The sequence below is a fragment of the Poecilia formosa genome, unplaced genomic scaffold, assembly GCF_000485575.1.
Source record: "Poecilia formosa unplaced genomic scaffold, Poecilia_formosa-5.1.2 Scaffold38, whole genome shotgun sequence".
Classification (NCBI taxonomy): Eukaryota; Metazoa; Chordata; class Actinopteri; order Cyprinodontiformes; family Poeciliidae; genus Poecilia; species Poecilia formosa.
The window spans coordinates 596,572-616,057 of NW_006799977.1; the positions used below are offsets into that span (position 1 = coordinate 596,572).

The following is a 19,486-nucleotide window of genomic DNA, read 5'->3' on the forward strand; positions in this document are numbered from 1 at the left end:
TTGATGTATTTAAAAGATTACAAATCCTGGTATAAAGATATTTGGGCTAAGTTACAGCTCTGCTTCTTTGTTCATTTCCAAGAGTTACTGTTTGACTAACTGGTAAAGCTTGGTTAACGTTGCATATTTTCTTTTTGCAAATAATTAAAACAAAAGTAATTATTCATTTCACAAACTACTTCATTTTTGTAAATATGTTAACAGTAAGACACTGGTTGTGGGTAATACCACACACTGACACAGGGACAATTTGGAAAAAGAAAAAGAAAAAAAGAAAGGCTTTTTACTCCAGCAGTCCTTTGATTTGAAGGCTCTGCTGTGCTGAGACAGTGTGAAACTGATTAATCCATCAGCTTTGTGTGTTTCTGTCACTTGTTGGCCTGATCGCCTCTGAGGGCTGACAGCCTCGTAGCGCTACACGTGATGATCGGCGCGCGTCACCGAAAGCTGTCGCTCGCCCAGAGACTGGAGCTCGGCTGACTGACACTGTGTGTTGCAGGCTGTTGTAAATAAAGAATAAAAACCCAACAAACTGACAGAAAATAAGCAAGACAGGCAGCATTGCGTCAACAGGGTGGCATTTTTTTTTTCTTATTCATTCGCTGAATTGTCTCTTAGGGTGGGTTTTTTTCCAATCCTTTCCCCCCAGATTTGTGCGTGCCAAGAAAGAGAGAGAAAAAGAGGAAAGCGAAAACATGGCTGGTTTGATGGCAGGTTTTGGTCACTACACCCATGCGGTTGTCCGGGGAATCCCCGCGTCCCTGGCCAAAGAGGCGCTTAGGACCAGCCAGGCGGAGGTGGACCTGACAAGGGCGCGGACGGAACACGAGGCGTACGTCGAGGTGTTGCGGACGAGGCTCGGGCTGGGGGTGGTGGAGCTGCCCGCGGACGAGTCGCTCCCGGACTGCGTGTTCGTGGAGGACGCGGCAGTGGTGTGCGGCGAGACGGCGCTCATCACCAGACCCGGGGCGGAGAGCAGGAGGAGAGAGGTAAGGGATGTGTCAGTCTGATTCAACATGCCCAAAATAATACAATTGAAAAAAAAAAGTTTGATGTGGGCTTGGATGGGTTTGCTTAATCCCTCCTCTCCTTGTTGCCAGTTGGGATGCAATTAATATGTTTCAGGGATGCACAGGAAGCTGAATGATGCACTGACAAAACATCCAGGTGACCAACATTAGAGCAGATTACTCAACACATAAAGCGCCCATGTGTGATGGTGATGACATAGTTAAATATGAACTAAACCCTTTATCTCTATACAATGTGCAAATCTGTGCACAACATCCTCAGTTATAGATATAAAACAACGATAAATAACTAGTATGTGCAGTCTGTTAATATGATGGTGTATTGATAACTTTGCAAGACAACATCCATATCAAACAGTCATATTAAATTTTGTATTGGGTGTTAATGTATTTTTTTCCTGTATATTTTATTTCTAATTGATTGCAAGTTCACAGTGTTCACTTTCTTTTATTGTAGATACTTTGCATTTCAAGGCATCCAGTGCAGTGTTGCCTCATAACGTACAAAATTTGACCTAAGTTGGAACACACAGCTTTGAGCGAAACACAGCGTCTCCGCAGATATGTCAAAAAAAAAAAAAAAAAAAAATGAAATGACTGGAAAACAAAGGAAACAAATAAATACATTGTGTGACTGCACATGGTTGCCTAGTGAGGGGAAGCTGCAGTGTGGGGTATTCATGTGTGAGTGTTTGCCAATGAGGGGAATGGTAGGACAGATTCTGTGAAAGCTCCCTGTCATTCCACATCAGAGACACTTTACTTGGCTCACTGGTGATAATGGTCCTCCAGCCTCACTGACGGCACAGATATTGATCAGAAAGCTCAGTGCAGCCACCCTCAGCCCCGCCGCGTTTCACATATGACGCACATGATGCCAGTTTGGTTTGCACTGCATATGAATGTACACTGTCAACACTCATAATAATATGTGCATGCTTTTTGTGCACTGGCTTGGTTACTTACCGTTATTGCAGTAGGCAGGAAGCATAGCAAGCCAGGGGCATATGTAATGACAGAACACATGCTTGTGCAAATCACAAGTGCAATTTAGCAAAATTAATATTTTACACTTATTTCTGCACACATGGTCTTTTAAATATCACTGGGAGATAAAACAAAGTTAGCTGCTTAATGTGCTGGTATGGTTGCAAATGAATTTTTGCATTAAAGTGAACATGAAGGCTTTTAGCCTGGAATTGAGATTATGCATTTCGGTGACCAAATATAGGTTATGCTTTCATATAAAGTGTTTGGCGGCCATTTAAAGCACATGCATGTTTGCTTTGCAGCGATGCATCCAAGCTCTGTCAGGATTACCCTTAACCATTTGTGATGGGTTTTAACATTTCAGCTGCTCACGACTTTAACTCCACCGTATTCCAAGGCTTGTCTCCATTTCTTGCTGTGGCCAGTTCCCAGTTTAGATAAGCAGTGCAGTGTTCAGGACTGCCTGTACTTGTTCTTCACATGGAATTAGGACACAGCTGTGTCTGAACATGTGCAGACATTAATACCCCATTGGTTGGAGTCGGTTCGTTACAAGGTTTCATGAAAAACAGACTTTTTTTTTTTTATTAATCATTGTCAACAGCTTGGCTTTGTGTTCTTCAAACAAAATTATGAACTTTGCCCAGATCCTGCAAAGAGATAAATTATCTCCTTGCTTTGATCTTGAGAGCAGACGTTATTTGTGGGACTATTGACATAGGAACCAAGGTGTTTGTCTAAGTAAAAAAAATGCATTGAGTTGTTTTGGGACTTTTCAACCCCCAAAATCAGCTTAATGTATTTTCATCTAACTATATCCCAAAGTCACTTCAAAGGAACTTAATGACTTACTTGATGTATTAAGATATTTCCTCCCTCTGTTCTTGGAATTGCAAGACCATCAATTCCTTAATAGAGCTGATGAATTATAGATTTTTTTATGATGTGCCATTAAATAAAGGTGTAGAGCCACAGCCTGTTCTCAGGCGTTGGAGCAACGATCATCTTGAATGCATGTTGAAAATAAAATCTGCCATGACTTGCTTTTTCTGTACCTTTTAGGGTAGAGATTATTGTCTTGATTTGAATAATGTTTGGTTATTGTGACAAAAAATGTGTCTGGAAAATAATGAAAGATTTTGGGTGTGTATCCAACAAGGTCATATTCACCTAATGAAACAGTTTGAAGCTGAGTTTGACGTGCCTGTGATTTATGTCAGGGTTAAGGCAGGATAAGAGACAGAAGTTAACCTGAGGCTGGTACAGCCCTGAGTATCCCACTGAGGGAAACTCAAGGCCTTTGTAAAAAAGATCAATGATGAGCTGTAAAACTGAGCTTCTTTCAAAGCCAACATGTAAACCACTAGAGCAGGCATGTTCAGCAATGATATGTGCTCATATTATCAGCGCCTGCATGAGGAAACTACCAACTGATTACGCAAGAGTGCAAGATCCACTCTGCACTTTCCATCTAGTCTTTTGTTCGGGTCTTTAACTACTTTTTCTTCAGAGGTTTAACAGTATTAGGTTATTTTTAATATGCAAGAAGATGCCCCAGTCCTTCCTGTACAGTGTACAGTGGTTGATTTGTCAATATCCGAAGGGGGTTGCTTATGTCCCAAGATGTTCACATTCATAAAATAGGCCTTGTCACCATAATGAATTTTGCTAGAAATTGTCCCAGAAATGATTACGATAAAGGATGATACTGTTGTTTTGAGACATTTTTCAAACGATATAATGTTAATGGCTTTTTAACGCAGGAACACATTAACAAAGATCTGTAAACTTTAAATTCCAGTCAATATTTAACTCTGGAACTGGAAGATTTTTTTTAAAATGTCCAAAATAAATAAACAAAGCAACAGAAACATCAAATACGATGAATTATAAACAAAATTGTCTGAAACAAAGAGGTAGTTGAGACCAGCGCGCTAGACTGAAGACTTTTGTCCTGCAGCTCTGGAAAAAGAGAAAAATGATAAATCATGCAAATGGAAATTATTGAGGTCATTTTAATTTATCAGGTGATTCATTTATTTCTTGATTACTGTGACAGACTTATTCACAAAATGCTAACAGCCCAGCTGCTTTAGGTGAATCAGATAGAAATATAGGGTGTGTAGTCAGAATGATTACTTAAAACAATGTAAGTAAATGTAAAGCTTTGCTTGAACCAACAGCTGTATTTGTTTTGCTATGGACTATAATATGTCACACTATGTTAACTCTATTTCATAAAATATCAGCAGTAACATCTGTTGTGCTACAGAAGAAACAAGACTTCATGTTTGGATTTTTTATTTGTTTTTGCTGCAACTGCATCATGACAGACAGACCCAACAGAGATACGAGTCCAACAGCAAAAGTACTGAAAGTTTAGGATGTTAGTCAACTTGATAAATGCAAGAGGGAGAGATGGCTGAGGAACAGTAGACAGCAGTGGACACTCAGGGTTTAAAAAGTGGACAATAATCAGATGTCTGTCAGTGGCATTGGCTTTAACAGAACATTTTTGATACTGATTGATGTTGGTTGTTGGTCTTTGGTTATGAGAGTGCTCAATAAAGCAGTCAGTATTTTTGTCACCCTGACGACCTCGGCGTGCGATCACAACCAGATAATTTATTCATTTCTTTTTAGACGGCTGATAACCACACAATGTGAACCCGGCATTAGCTGCAGCCTCCAAGCCATTTATTTCTGACCCATCCATCCATCCATCCATCCATCCATTTTCCGTCACCCTTGTCCCTCAGTGGGGTCGGGAGGGGTGCTGGTGCCTATCTCCAGCTCACGTTCCGGGCGAGAGGCGGGGTTATTTCTGACCCTAACACTCAAATATAAATGACTTTTCTACTGACAAAAAAAGTAATATAGCATTCCAAAAATCATAAATTTATTTTTCCAATTTACATAAAAGAAGGAAATGTGTGCTCTGCAGATATCGCATTGGCGGATGACTGCTTTGATAAATTCTTTATTTTCCATTAGTCTGAATAAAATCCTATTCAGGTGATAAACATTTCTTTCTGTAATGTTTTTTTATCATTTAATGCCATAATGCTATACATGTAAACATCGTCACTGTCCCTGACTTCTGATCACACAGTTGCTGCGTAACAAAGTGAAGAGAGTTGGAAATAGTAACTGAGGGGGGAAGCGGGGGGGAATCCTCAATGCTTCATTTTAGGTAGTTGCTCTCACTGCTCTTTGCTCATTAGGTTACTTCTGTTTATGCATTTGCATTTTAACTGTTTTTATCCACTGTGACTTTTAAATGAGGAAGAAAATTCAGGCTGCAGGGTTAAAGGAAACTCATATTCATGAAGTACCAAATCTGTGTTGAGGGCAATAATACGAACAGAAGATGTAAAATGTAGGGAAAGAATGTAAGAGTGTAATAGGATTTACAAATAGAGATTCCCTCACGTGATACAGACTGAAGATGTTGTTTGGTTTAACCCACAGAAATGTATCTGAGTAAAAAAGCCTTTTGAGCAATCCAAAAACAGGTTTCTGTGTTAAAAGCTGCAGTCATGCAGGATCATCAACCCCTTCCAGCCAAGTCTCCATTTTGATTTGCTCTGCCATCGATTGGTAGTAAAGTTCAATGAGAAGCAGAGTGACATGTGCCCTTTTGGTTGAAAAGACACCAGATTTGTCTCTGCCTGGTCCGTCTCTGGGGATTTCCTTTCTGGATGCTGGAGTAGAAAAACAGAAGCAGGAGATAACCTTATCATCTGGAGGAATACAAAGTTAAACTGAACAAATATGAAAATATTAAGTATTGCTTTTTAATTTTGTATTAAGAGTGCAGCTGTTTTCTCTTAGTTTGAGTGTAAACAGTTAGCAAAACATATTTTTCTCAAACTGTGAGTTTGAGCCTAATTAACAAGTTAGATTATTTTAACCTCATATTTTCATTATCCAGTGATTTGAGCTGAAAATCAGTTTAACGTTTAGTTTTCAGTGGAACAGGGAGGTGTTGGTCTCAGGCGAAAAAACCCCCAAAAAACAAAAGAATAAAGAGTCCACCCACATGATTCCTTGGTTTCTTCTCTGTGACGGAGTGGGCACTTCAGAAATTTACCATCAATCTGCTTCTACTAAAATATTTGCTTGATCTTGGTGATTCAGTGACATAAGGTACGATGAAGATGAAATCTGAAAGTGGCTTTCAAAACAGCAGCCCTTTGCAATAAAAGATGGAAGAGCAATTTCATGGGCGAACGGTTTGAATGTTGCAATTCATCATGCTATCTACTCAAACACAACTTTTTTGTTGCCTCTTCCCACACCAGGAGGTTAGCAGTTTGTCAGCTCTGAGGTTTTCAAAAACATCCGAATATTTTTAAGAACCCCGACAGACGTAACTCCTGGAAATAAGATTTACTGCAGGAGTTTCAGAATCACATTGCCAAGATTTGATCTCATACCTTCAGTTTCAGCGTTGGATTTTTTTAGGACTAATATTATTTAAAAGGTTTTTAAATCAGTTAAAAATCTGAAAACATTAATTTGACTTTAATATTAACTCTTCAGAGATATATGTTCTATCAATTATGCAGCATTTTACAGAGCTGTAAACTATAGTGCTGAGATATATTTATACACATCAATGAGGATTTAGTTTTTTATTTTTTCTATTTGCTAAATGCTAGAATAATGAAAAGGAGAACATTTAAGACAATTTCTATTACTCTAGCAAATAGAAAACATTTTGGTAATCCTAATTGACCTAAAGGGAAAATTTCATTCTGATTTCACATCAGACAGTGTGGAAAAAAAAATGCATGTGTCCTTTTATATGGTGTATGCAAACTTCTGGTTTCAGCTGTGTCTTTAAATATTGATTATCAGCCGTAACATTAATATTAATAGCAAATATGGATCCAAATCTTTAGATCAGTGTATTCCTAATTATTTTTTGCTGATGGACTGTCAGGTTGACAATGCTGCCAAACTTAATCACCCAGAAGTACAGTATTTTTCTTTCATTTCCCCCCCCCCATTATATTTCATTTTATTGAAACAGTTAAAACAGTTCACTAACAATGAGAGAGCTTGGAAAATGAGTGTAATTAAAAATGGCTAAATTCTGTGATAAAATAAGTATAGAAGGATTGGGTAAGTCCAGGTCTGCAGTCTGAACCTTCTGCTCCACAGCCACAATATTTAGGCCATGTTTCTGTAGACCTAATATTTAAGTTCAGTCCTCGTTATTTGTAATCCTGCGGGCCCCCTTTCCGGTCATGCCTCACGTTTCCACCCCCAAACCATCACCAGACACCAAAAGAGGCCTTGTTTTGACTAGACAACCTGCAGATCCTGATTCCTCACCTCCCTCCTGCCTCTTATATGACTTCCTTTCCGGAAACAACTTTGTTTCCTACAGGGAGACATGACATCCGAGTGTGATCTGAGGGGAGGAAGGTGACTCGACTGCATCCCACCTGCAGCAAGTGGGTCGAGGTGAACGTGCCTTCTCCAACCGTCTGACGCATTCCTCCCACAGTTAACCCACCCGTCCCCTTGCAGGTTTTTTGCCTCACTGCTCAAACAGACTAAAACACTAACTTCTCCATCCAAAAACACTTGAGGGGTCAGAAAATAGTTTCAATTGACGAAGGTAGCTCTGTTTTCAGCAAAAGAGAATACATATATTAGGTAATGGTGTTGGTAGAATACCACTCTACTAAAAAATGTAAATCAGATTAAAAACTGGGATTTAAGTTGGCAAAAGGTCTTTGAATTTAAATGAGGCTTTGAATAACTTGAAAAGTGTCAAGATATTCAAATATATTTACAAAGTGATGACTAAATAATTTAATGACTTCCTTTGGGAACTGCTTTTACAGAGATTGGCATGTGTGTGTTGGGCACTCCTAGGAATAAATATAAAATATAACCAAACTATTAAATGGGTCTTAGAAGGGAGTTCACTCGATCATAAGCGGAAATTAACTGGGATAACCGGCTACTTTTCCTTTCATAAGTTGAGTTACAGCGTCTCGCAATAGGATTTCAATCCCTTAAAAAATTTTTTATGTTTTTGTGCATAGAGATTGACATTTTCAGAAATTCCAATAAAGTCAGATACTTAACAGATTATTAATTTCTTATTAGTGCAGGGTAAAAAACAAACAAACAACTTTACAGTTTCAAAAGAGTCACTTGATCTGCGGAGTTCATAGCAAAGACATCTGATTTTCTTTCCTGTTTGATGCGCCAGGTGTTTACTTTTCATATATGTGGAGTAGAAACAAAAACGTAGACCAGATGTGCCCCGGTGCCATCGCCTTGGCCTCTAGTCCATGTTAGTTTGGTCTACTGTAACCGCCGCCTCCCAGTACAGTGGAGAATTCTCTGAAACAGCTGCAGGACACTTGCGAACAGGAACTCCTCGCAGGATGACCCGGTCACACTCCGCCGTCACTGTGGGCGTGTGAATGTCTGGCTCAGTGTGTGAGTCGGAGTAGTGGAAGACACAGGAAGTGGGCCAGGCAAGGCGGTGCTGAGAGAAGTCTTGCTGAGCCCAGTGAGGGTTCTTCACTGGTTGAGACAAAAGCCCTTTTACTGCTTGACGCTTTAGGAGCAAAAAAAACATGACATTTAATCTTCTTTTCTTTGCTTTGTAAGCTTAGTCTACTGTACTGTTATCAGCTTTCTTAGAAGACACAGTGGGAGGGCATTTTCAGAAAATGCTGTTGCTTCAAGTGGAATGTATGGATAAAAGATAGGTACTTTTATGGCTTCTTGTTCTGCTTCTATTTTTCTCAAAAAAGGTTCAATGATTGACTGAGAGGCTGTTAATCTTTTACCCTTGAAACTAGTTTGAACAGTCTCATGTAAATGCTGGAAAAAACACATTAAGCTTTGCTGTTTCATGAAGTCTGAAAGGAGACATAATGTCCTAATTCCTGCAGCTTTTATTCATTTAAAGTTTTGAATCCCATCTGTTGAACATTTGAATATTAATAAAAGAAATTACATTCTTTAAACACATGGTCATAGATTTATTTGCATTCTAAATCTGAGATATCTCCCTGTCCATGGAGGATGCATTGATGTCATTTAACTGTAGCTTGTGCCAAACCATGCAAACAACTCAGCTGTAGCTGGAGATGCACTAATAAATTGGTTAAAATTTGTTGATTTTTGTGCTTGTGACCAGCCAGTCAGACACTGAAAACACCAACATTTTCACACATAAACACATAAAGACAAACACTATTACTAGGCATGAATGTTGTTACTGACTGAAGAAGACTCAAGTGATACACAAGTACAGAGATGTAACTCATTTTTTAAAGAGACTATTTTTATACGATACCAAGACTTGCGAGCAGTTCATTCGTGCTGCGAGACGGTGAGAGAGAGCGAGTCTTTCAGCTGATAATAGAAAGGATTGAACTGGAAAGGACATGCTGGATTTGGACAGGTTTGTAGTCTTTAGGAAATATTTAAGGTGAAGACCTAAATTCTCTAGGGGATGAAAACATGAAAGTAGACATTGCTGTTATTGGAATGCAAGCTGCACTAATTATCCTAATCACTAAGATTTTTATTTTCTGTGAAATTCTGAAATCCTGTTTTGCTGTTGCAGGTTGGTCAATGACCAGTCAAGGGGTAAATTACAGGAAAAGGCATGTTTTAAATGCTATTCTTATACTTTTAAAGAGAAATTGAAAGCATCTAAAAGTACTATAGACAAGTCAGAACTTTACAAACCTGGAGATATTCCAATTATGAATCTCTAATTGGAATATTTTTATATCATTCTATCTTTGTCTAAAGTAAAAAAAAAAACAAAAACATATCTATCAAGACTGATGGAAATAAATCATTGCAGGTTTTATCTTCAATATTACAAAACCGCACACTTCCTTCCTCTCTCTCTTTTCCCTCCCTCTCTCTCTCTCTCTGAGATATAAACTGTCAACAATGACTTTATTGATTGCCAGAGATGGAGAGCCCGAGGGAATATTTTATACCTTGCAGGCTTCTGCCATTAGTCTTGTCTGTCATGCCAGCTGTCAGCTAGAGTTAAATGTCCAGTTAACTCTGTTGCCTCAGTTAGTCTGTTGGGTTTTTCTCTTGAGGAGCATTAATGGGATTTAACGGTCACCATAGTTGACAAAAAAAAAAATCTAAATTTAATCTTTTAATTAAATTTTAAGTTATTTGTTACCACAGTTAGTTATCACTGTAGTAGGACATGCAGTAGAAGGCATCCATAGGCCCTGTGGCTGTAACTGATTAAAGTTTTTATCCTGTCTTCGCAGGTGGCCATGTCTTGATAGGTTTTGCAACTGGGTGACAATTTTTCCATTGTTTGATCAGTGTTGTTTAAAATTCCCAAAGCTTGGCATGTTGTTTCATAATCTAGCCAGGCTTTAATCTCATCTACATCTTTATCCCAGACCGGTCGTGTGTGTTCCTTGGTCGTCATAATACTGTTTGCTTGCTGGTGTCCTTCAAAAAACCCTTTGAGGCCTTGAGAGCACAGCTGTATTTAAACTCAAAATACACTGTATACAGTTTCCAATACACTGGTACAACCCTGGGATAATGCTAACATCCATTCTGATGTAGGCTACGTCTTAAATTAAAGTAGTTTTTTTGTTTTCCACAGTAGCAGCAGGGGATGTAACAAATCAGCTTATTCAGTTGTAAACCAAAAGAACATGCATGTGTCTTTCTTTGAATTCCATTGTTGTAAGACACTTTTACATAGAGAGAGTCTTGTGGACAAACTTGTTTTGGCAACAAGTATCAAATCGATGGGTCCTCAGTATCCCTGCTGCCATAGAAACACTGTTTTCACATCTGCTCTGAACATACAATATGTACCTTTAACAGGATGATTCTGTCAACAACAATAAGCAATGTTTCTGTTGCACACACTTTATGCTTAATTTCTGTCAAACATTCCCAGTCAGCTGTTTTCTTTTTTCCTTTCATACATCATTAATTTACATTTATTTTATCCACAAGACACCGGGGAACTCATTAATACAGCAGTCAGTCGATATTAATCTCAACTATGACTTCAGCATATAGCCATGTGAAAGTCGTTATCTGCAAACCTTACTTTGACTGAGAGCTGATTTTTATCTCGTGGAAACTTTGAGAGTTGATGTAAGAAATGATCGGTGGTGTGTGCAGCTTGGGACCTATTTGTGATGAACTTAGTATGATCTTCATGAAGAATGAAAGGTGTGACCTGTGGTGCTAAGCAAGTCTTTCCTTTTTTCCATCTACTTTGAGATTAATTTCTTTTTATTGTTGGCCACCTTGCTCAGGTTTATGTTTTTGTGCTTTTCAGGTAATTTCACTCTTAATATTTAAGAACTGGTATAACCACATTGTCGTGGATCCTGAGAGAGTTTACATTGTGTTCATCCAGTTGTTGGTCTGTGATACAACATAGAGCTGAAAATTCCTGACAGTGTGATTATCATTTGCCTTGTGAAGAGCCAATCATCAGCTTTCAACAAAAGTGATAAATCCGTGTTTATCATTGCGGCTTTCAATTACAGCCCACCAAAATTAAACTTTATAGACTACATTTTTGCCAAACTAATGAGAAAATCGTATGTATTTTATGATTTTTGAACAGAACATTCTGTTTTAGCTACTGTTATTCTCAACGCGAAAATTACATAAATTAGCCTTACTGGTAAACTAGTTATGTAATTGGCAAAGAAGTCGTCCAGTGAAATAGAGGATTGAGGAGAAGTAGTCAGAGCAAATGTAAGGAATATCCTGTCCTGGCTAGAAAACAAAAATGGGTTATATCAGTTCCTTTTGAAACGGTTTGAAACTAAATTACGATGCAGATTCATTCAAAAAGGTAATTAATGTGTCAAGAGGAATTCACATGGCTTATCTCCATTAATGGAGGGTAGGATGAAACAGATTTCTAGTTTCACTGCAGGAAATCATACAAATGCACTATACGCACGTTTTCATTCACACAAACATGACTAATATGTGTGCGTCTCTGAAGGTGAGACTGAGGTGTTTAGATTCCACGTCAGGTTGAGTCAGAGGGAGATGTTATCTATCAAATGGATGCTAAAATGTTCTCTTAGTGTCAGGAGGCTGGAGGCCCCTGAGGAAAACGCGTCTCCTGCACCTCTTTCACCTACTTGTAAGTTGTGTATGTGTACAACATTGAGACATACATCTTTGTGGGGTTAGCCTTAACGAATGAAATCTGAAAATTAAAAAAAAAAAAAAAATCAAACAAATTTTGATGCAGTAAAATTAATTACTGGGCATAATCACTAGCTAAATTTTCACTTTACATTTCAGAATTTTATTTAACTTGGATCAAGCTCATCTTTGATTCCAAACGCACCTATAAACGGTTCAGTTGTTGCAGATTCACCTGTTTGCAGATATTTCTGTGGAGCATAACTCTAAACTGTAAGCATTTGTATGACTGTGGATTTTTTTCATTCAGTACATCTATTCTATGATACATGGCATTCTATTACTAGCGTTAGCAAAGTGGCTAATCCTGAAGCTGCAATCGTTTTCCTTTCCATTGATAATCTCAAGAGGAAAATAAGGAAGATAGTGGATGTTAGCTTCTGCATACCAAGATGGCTTCCACCGTGCATATTAATGCATTTTAACATGTATGTTTATACCCATAAAGCTGGTGGATGAAATTGATTCTGATTGTGATAATATATGCTGAGTCAACGTTACGCCACTTTTTCTTTGCACAGAGTGCAAAGAAAAAAAAAGAATAGCGATAACATTTTAAATTGTCCGTAGGATCATTCATCTGAAAATCATCCAGTTCAGGAAATTTCTTAGTGTATCTTGGCAAATATCTAAAATGTATGAAGAATATCCTCAGCAATACAATACATTGAGGAACTTTACTGGTGTTTGTTACAACCATCTAACTACATTGTGTTTTAAGTGATCTTTTTATTTAGGCAAATTAAATTTGATATATGGTTTTTACCTTTTCAGTTTTTTCATGAAAAAGTTATTACTTGCATTCATATATGTAGTTACATGTAGCAATTTTATATTAGTGTGATAGAGAGGCATAGGGAGGTGTCTGTAAAAAAGTGTGTGTGTGTGTGTGTGTGTGGGCGTGTGTGTGTGTGTGTGTTCCCTCCTCTGTCTGCCCTGTGCTGTCACAGTCTGGTGTTATATACACTCTAAGTCTGTTCTCACGCCAAGCTACACACTGGAAACACTCGGTCTTGCTTTGCTCTGCTCTCCTCAGTCATGCATACTCAAAAGACTTTGATAATAACTGAATATTTAAAGTTCCACAATAGTCTTCTTTTTAAAAATATTTGCAGGATTCAGAGATTAGTCTCTATAAAACATATTTGTCTTAAGTTCTCAGAAGTGACCCACAAGTAAAGTTGTTTTTTTGTTAGATGTTGTTTGATGATTCCAAGCCTCCAGCATCGAGCTTAAAATAACTTGTATTATAGTTTTAGTGATCCTTATGAAAATTTGATTGGTCTACTCATTCTTCATTTTTCTAAGGATCACTCACTAAACCTTGCAGTCAGAAAAAGAAAACAATGCATGCATAGCGAGTATGCTGTGTTTGTACATTTATGTGTCAGTGGAAGGTTATTCATGTCTCAGGCTGTGAAAACTTACTTTTGGTCCACTGGATGGCTTCTTACGTAAGATCCTCTTTCCATTGTGTAACTGTGTTTATTTAGCTTTCCAGCAAGTGGTTTGGTGAAGAGGTGAATGTCACAGACAGGCTACAGAGGATACACAGGCCTCAGAGGTGGAGCAGATGCTGCATTTTGTTTTCACTGTGTTTGGAAAGACCACCCCCCCCCCAAAATGCCAACGAACTGTTTAGACAGTTGGCAACGACAGATTGATTTATTTTTTCTTTCATGTAGATCATTGTGTCTTAATTTGACTGTTTTTACTTTAGATGTGGAAAAAGTTAAGAATTTTACTCTAGTGTCATGTTGGGGCCAAATAAACACTTGCGCTTTGTTCAACCATGTGTTACCTCTGTTGATATCTTTTTAAGCTGCTGTATGTTTACAGAGACTCCCTCTGCATCCCATAAATACTTACAGCACTAACCTGTTACGGCAGTTTTATCATTTGAGAATAAACACTGTGATGATAGACACCTTAAATGTGACCAGGAGTCTCTGAGCTGCTTGCAGTGCTTTATACTTTTACCAGTAATCTGACGTGTAAAAGGCTTTAAGATAATAACAGTTTTAAAGCAGAAGCTTACTCTCACACTGACAGTTTTGCCACAATTCCCAGCTAGATTTTGTATTTTTTATTTTTTTACACAAAAATGTTCCTCTTGCCTTTATGCTTTTTAACTGATTGCTCTGACTGGCAAATTTAGCCTGATTTAAAAAGTTAAAGACGCATACTAATTTAAGGGTAGATATTATGTAAGAGTTGCTGTGTCAAATCAAATGTATATCTCTCCAAAGAGTCATGAATAACTAATTAAAAGTTTATGGGTATTCCAGTCAACCTAAAAGATATGTTTTTACAATTTCTTTTACAGCTCAGTCTATCTCTGTTCTCTCTCTGACGTCATTTAAATGCCTCACTATGATTAAGCGTATCAAACTTTTTAGAAAAACAAATAAATTAAAGTCTCTGACTTTTCAGCCAATAGACTGGGGCAATTCTTTTTATTGCATACTTAACCTGAGATCTACTTTGAATGAAGGTTAATGATACTTTGTCTTTTGAATAATATATTCCTTGACACTATAATAACCATGTCACTCTTTTCTTCAAAATATATAGGAACAAAAAATGTTGAAGCAAAGTGAGAGCTGAAGGGTTAAAACATTCTTGACTTAAAAAAAAAAAGTCCTATATTTGTCCACACTTCACAGCCCAGTGAAGTAGATGTTTGAAGTGAAAGAGGAAATCAGCTCTGACAGAATGGCAAGGTTCTCTGCTTCTTAGTGCTTACCATAAACTCATCTAATTGCTCTGAGGCTCCAAACCCACAATAAAAAGTCATCCGTTGGGGCCCAGAGCTGTGGGAGGCTCCGGTGGACTTCCGGAAAACTGGAAAGTGAAAGAAAAGCTTACATACAAGTACACACACACACACACACATACAGACCCACATGCAGTGTGCTTAGTTAAGATGTTACATTTTCCTCCTCTAAGTAACTAGTTGTCCACAACACACTCTCACTTCACAGGCTCATTTAGTACATTTTTTAACATTAAAGTATATTTGATAGCAGGAAAAATGGCAGTGAGAGTTTCTGCAAGTGCACGTTAAATTCATGTGCATTTGCCTTTGTGTCGTCATGAAATCAGGTTAATAATATAAAAACAGCAGGAGAGAAATTTCACTAGTTAAGCCAGTCTGCTGCTTACTGAGTTCAGTGTAAGAGGAAACAGTCTTGGCATGTGATCACAGGTCAGGGGCTCCGGGGTTATGGAGACAGACTGATGAACTGGAGTCTTCTGCCCAGTAAAGGATGTGGCCTATCACCCTGTTAGCGGACAGGATTAGCACATCAACACCCTAGGAAGCCAAATTGCCAGTATCAACTTTAAAGGTCACGCAGTTATATGAGCAGCCGTAATTGAGTGCCAGTGCCCTCGCTTTGACCAGCTTGATAGTGTGTATCCTCTACAGTGTACTTATCGTGACTTGTAAAAAGATTACTTCTGACTTCTGAGACTTTGAGCTCCAGCTGACATCTTATTTGTTGGAGTCAACAAAAAGCTCACCACCCAGACTGACGAATTGCCATCTTGTTGTATTGCAACTTCTACCCACATATAAGTTGCAATGCAGAGAAATGAATCCTGATTTATTTGCAAAGTGTTAAATGTAGTTTTTTACAGGCACAGCTCTCTGTTCCTCATGCTCAGTGCATCTGCCTCTGCCACAATCTGAATTTCATTGGATTTCTCAGATAGAGCTGCAGGATGAAGTGGGTTGAACAAACTGGGGAAAAAAATCAAAGCACATGACACTTCTTGCACTTTCTGTTGGAGCAGGTACATGATGCCTCGGGATATTAAAGAAACTAACTACAAAGGATATCAGCAACAGTTTCTATGATTAATTTTAAAAGATTAATTAAACTGATGGCTAATCTGTTTGGCACTGTTTAAAACACAAATATGAATTAGAATTTGCTGTAACAGGCTTCATAATTATCCTGGAATGCATTAGGCACAGTCTGTCCAAACATCCACACACACATTTTCAGTCATCATAAGTGGTAGAGAACAGAGGAAAGTGTGGATTTCTCACGTATGAAATGGCTAGAGCCCCTGCTTTGCATAATATAAGAATACATACATCATACAATCGCAACCATGCAGTCTTATCTTTTTAAACCAAAATTCTGATTTCTTTAGCGCCTGGAGCAAAGTAAGATGAGATTATTCATAGTTGTAATATTGTAAACTATGCTGTTCATAATTCTCAGCAGAAGCCGGCTGAGACTGAGAAATGGTGAAGCATCTAAATGAATGTCGGGGTAGCACGATGTCATGTAAATGCCAGGGCCATTACAACAGAACTACTCTGAATAATTTACCCGTCCTTCTTCAGGTTAATGTGTTCATTTCCTGGTTGCACCTGTAGAAGTACATGAGAATAATTATCATATAAGTCTGAGGATTAATCAGAATCTTAAAGGAGTTTTAAACAGACTGTGCATGGAAACATTTCTAACGCTCGCAGACACACGTTAATACTTGTGGACCACTGGAAATGTCACACGCTGTTAACCAGAAGGCAAGCATGTGATGAAGATGAGAGTGCAGGGCTTGTTTTGAGTCTTGTTTGCCATAAATGGCACAGACAACTACAACAAAAAATTCATTCAGCAGATGAGGCTGCAAAAATAGCACCGTAATTTAATAATGGAAGAGCAGCTCTTCCTAAACATCAGTCAGAATGTTTGTTCTCGGGGATAGGCTTGCGGCTGAATGTTCTCAATAAAATGTTACTGAGATGAACAGATTGCTGACAAATTAAAGGAAAAGTCAAATTGGGAGTCTTGTTCTGTAAAAACAACTCTTTTGGAATAGTTTTGGTCTAAGCTGCTTAATTGTGTTTCTTATCTGATTAGAAAGAAACAAAGTTGACATTTACATAAGGACTTACCGAAGGGTTTGGCAAGCAAGAAAACCATGTGAATCAGAATTTCTCTACAGATCTCAATCCAACAAACAAAGTAGGGCCAGGATTTTGAGAAGGTTAATTCATTAAATGGGGCACCATCCCATTCTTGGACTCCCACAGTGAAGACTCTCACTTTTAACCTTTGTTAGATCTATTCCTACTTAAAACGTTTCCTACTGGTTGTTTCTTCTTTAATTGTTTTCAACATGTTAAAACTCTATTGGCTTTGCACCAGATTGTTGCAGAAAAGTGTATTTTGAAAATGAAATTAGGTTCTACAAGTCAATTGCTCCACCTACTAATTATTGACATATTTGTAGCTCCAACAAAAATGTTTAATTTGGTTTGTGCACATTTAGTCTGTTTGTACTAATGTTAAGGAATACTGTAAAAACATTTTTGGTGGCCTAAATATGAAAACCAACATTGTTTGTACATAGTATCTCCTTGATGCATCTTTAATCATATTTATTATATGTTTTTAAGAAGACAAAACAAAGAATAATCAAAATGGATTTGCATGTCATGTTGTATTCTGAGTATTGTTAATAACAAACTAATGGTTTGAAGCTCCCATCCGCATTCTTTGTACATTCCACTGAGGTCATGCTTTATGTTTCTTCATGGCCACGTACGTCCAGCCTTGGCTGTATAATAGAAACATGGAAAGCCAGTTTTGACTATAGATGTTTGTGGGTGGTGCGATTGTATCAGTTGGAGGAAAGGCCTCAGTGTCAGACATGGGAAATCTTTGCTGTAGACTACACAAACAGTTCTAAGTAGTCTGGAAGGAAACACTGAAAAGAATGTGCCAATGTGGAGTCCATGACTTGTTCTGTTCACTGTTGGTCTTAGTCCTCACACAAACGCTCTCAAAAGATTAGACAGACTATATACAAATACACCCTCAGCCAGACAAATACATGCACAATCTGAAAATAAGTTCAGAAGCTAAAATAAAACCCATACACACAGACATCCTTTTCAGACACAGTTCATCCAAACGGGCGTAAATGTACTTCCTTAATATTTTATTGTAGTCATAACAGGCAGTACAGTTCCTCCTCATCAACGCTACACTGTGGGATACTATTCCTCTAACCATGTCAGGTCAGCCGTTGCTGGGCTGTGTGTGAAACAGTTTGTCCCACACACCAGTCCGCTGGAAGTCTGAGGAGAAACTCAGATGATGACTGCCATAGAAATTACCCACAGGACTGCCCAGAAGCAACAGGAGCGCTCTGCTGCTGAAATCATCTGCCTCATTAACAACGGCTACATTATAGCACAAAGCCAAAGTGTTAATCAACATCATAATGTATTTTAAGGACACCGGTTCTTGTTGAAGAGCTATGGAAAAACGTCCTGAGAGACATCACTTCTTGTTAGTAGCATGTGACATGGCAGAAGAATAAAATAAGGCAGACATGGCTTTATGAGCCCCATGTTGGTGTTTTGACAATTTTCCTGCACAGTTAAGTTTTTACTGTGTTTTCTGTTATTTATTAGCTATATCCAAATATCCAGACCAACTGCTTATTTTTAGTACTTTGATTTATTTGATCCAATCTGGCTTACTCAAGACCAATGTAGATGTATGCACATGGGTCTCTGTTTTTAAATCTGCATTCACAATATATTTCCCTTGTTTACTCTACAGCAGTATAACTTTGTGGTGACTGAGCATGTGTTGTTTTAAAATATGGTTGAAAATATGCTTTTTTAGGGCTCTTTGTGCAGAACCAACTTCCACACTGAAGAGTGTTCTTTTCCCTCCACCCTTGTAATTCTTGGAACGTTAAAAAAAAAAATAGATTGTATTCCTGAGTTTCCAGCCACCTAGTCACCAGTAAGAGGAGAAAACTGGTCCATTCTGGTCACTAGCTGAGTTCTTTGCTTCCACTTCTAATGCACATTACCCTTTAATTCAGTAATTGCTGAGAATATGACTTATGTGTAGCAAGAAAGGTAAAAGATATCATCAGTAGCTCTACTACAACATAGAAGAGAAGACTGCAGTGCCCTCTGCAAGTTAGAACATTTAATGTAATTTAGATTGTTGAGTTCATTGATTTGTCCTACTAACTGAGATCATAATTGAGGTAACCTTTACCGATTGCTGTAAAGTAGTGAGAAAGAACCAGATGCCATGTTCCTTTTTATCTCAGATAGTGAACTTTATAGCTTGTCCACAGCTGTTGAGGTTTAATTATCAAACCGAGTGTATCGCTGGTACAATATTAAATTGTTTGATTATGCGAGTTGGGTTTCTTTGTTGTATGTTAAAAAAAAAAAAAAAAAAAAA

At 38.1% G+C, this 19,486-nt stretch overlaps 1 protein-coding gene across 1 annotated transcript in view; it reads left to right on the plus strand.

Annotated features, from left to right (window-relative positions):
• The first annotated feature begins 378 nt into the window (after positions 1–378).
• Positions 379–19,486, plus strand: part of ddah1 (dimethylarginine dimethylaminohydrolase 1) — a 70,066-nt gene continuing 50,958 nt past the window's right edge. The window contains exon 1 of the mRNA XM_007550827.2: positions 379–989. Within this exon, the coding sequence (XP_007550889.1) occupies positions 696–989 (294 nt within the window). The 5' untranslated portion in view covers positions 379–695. The remainder of the gene's footprint in view (positions 990–19,486) is intronic.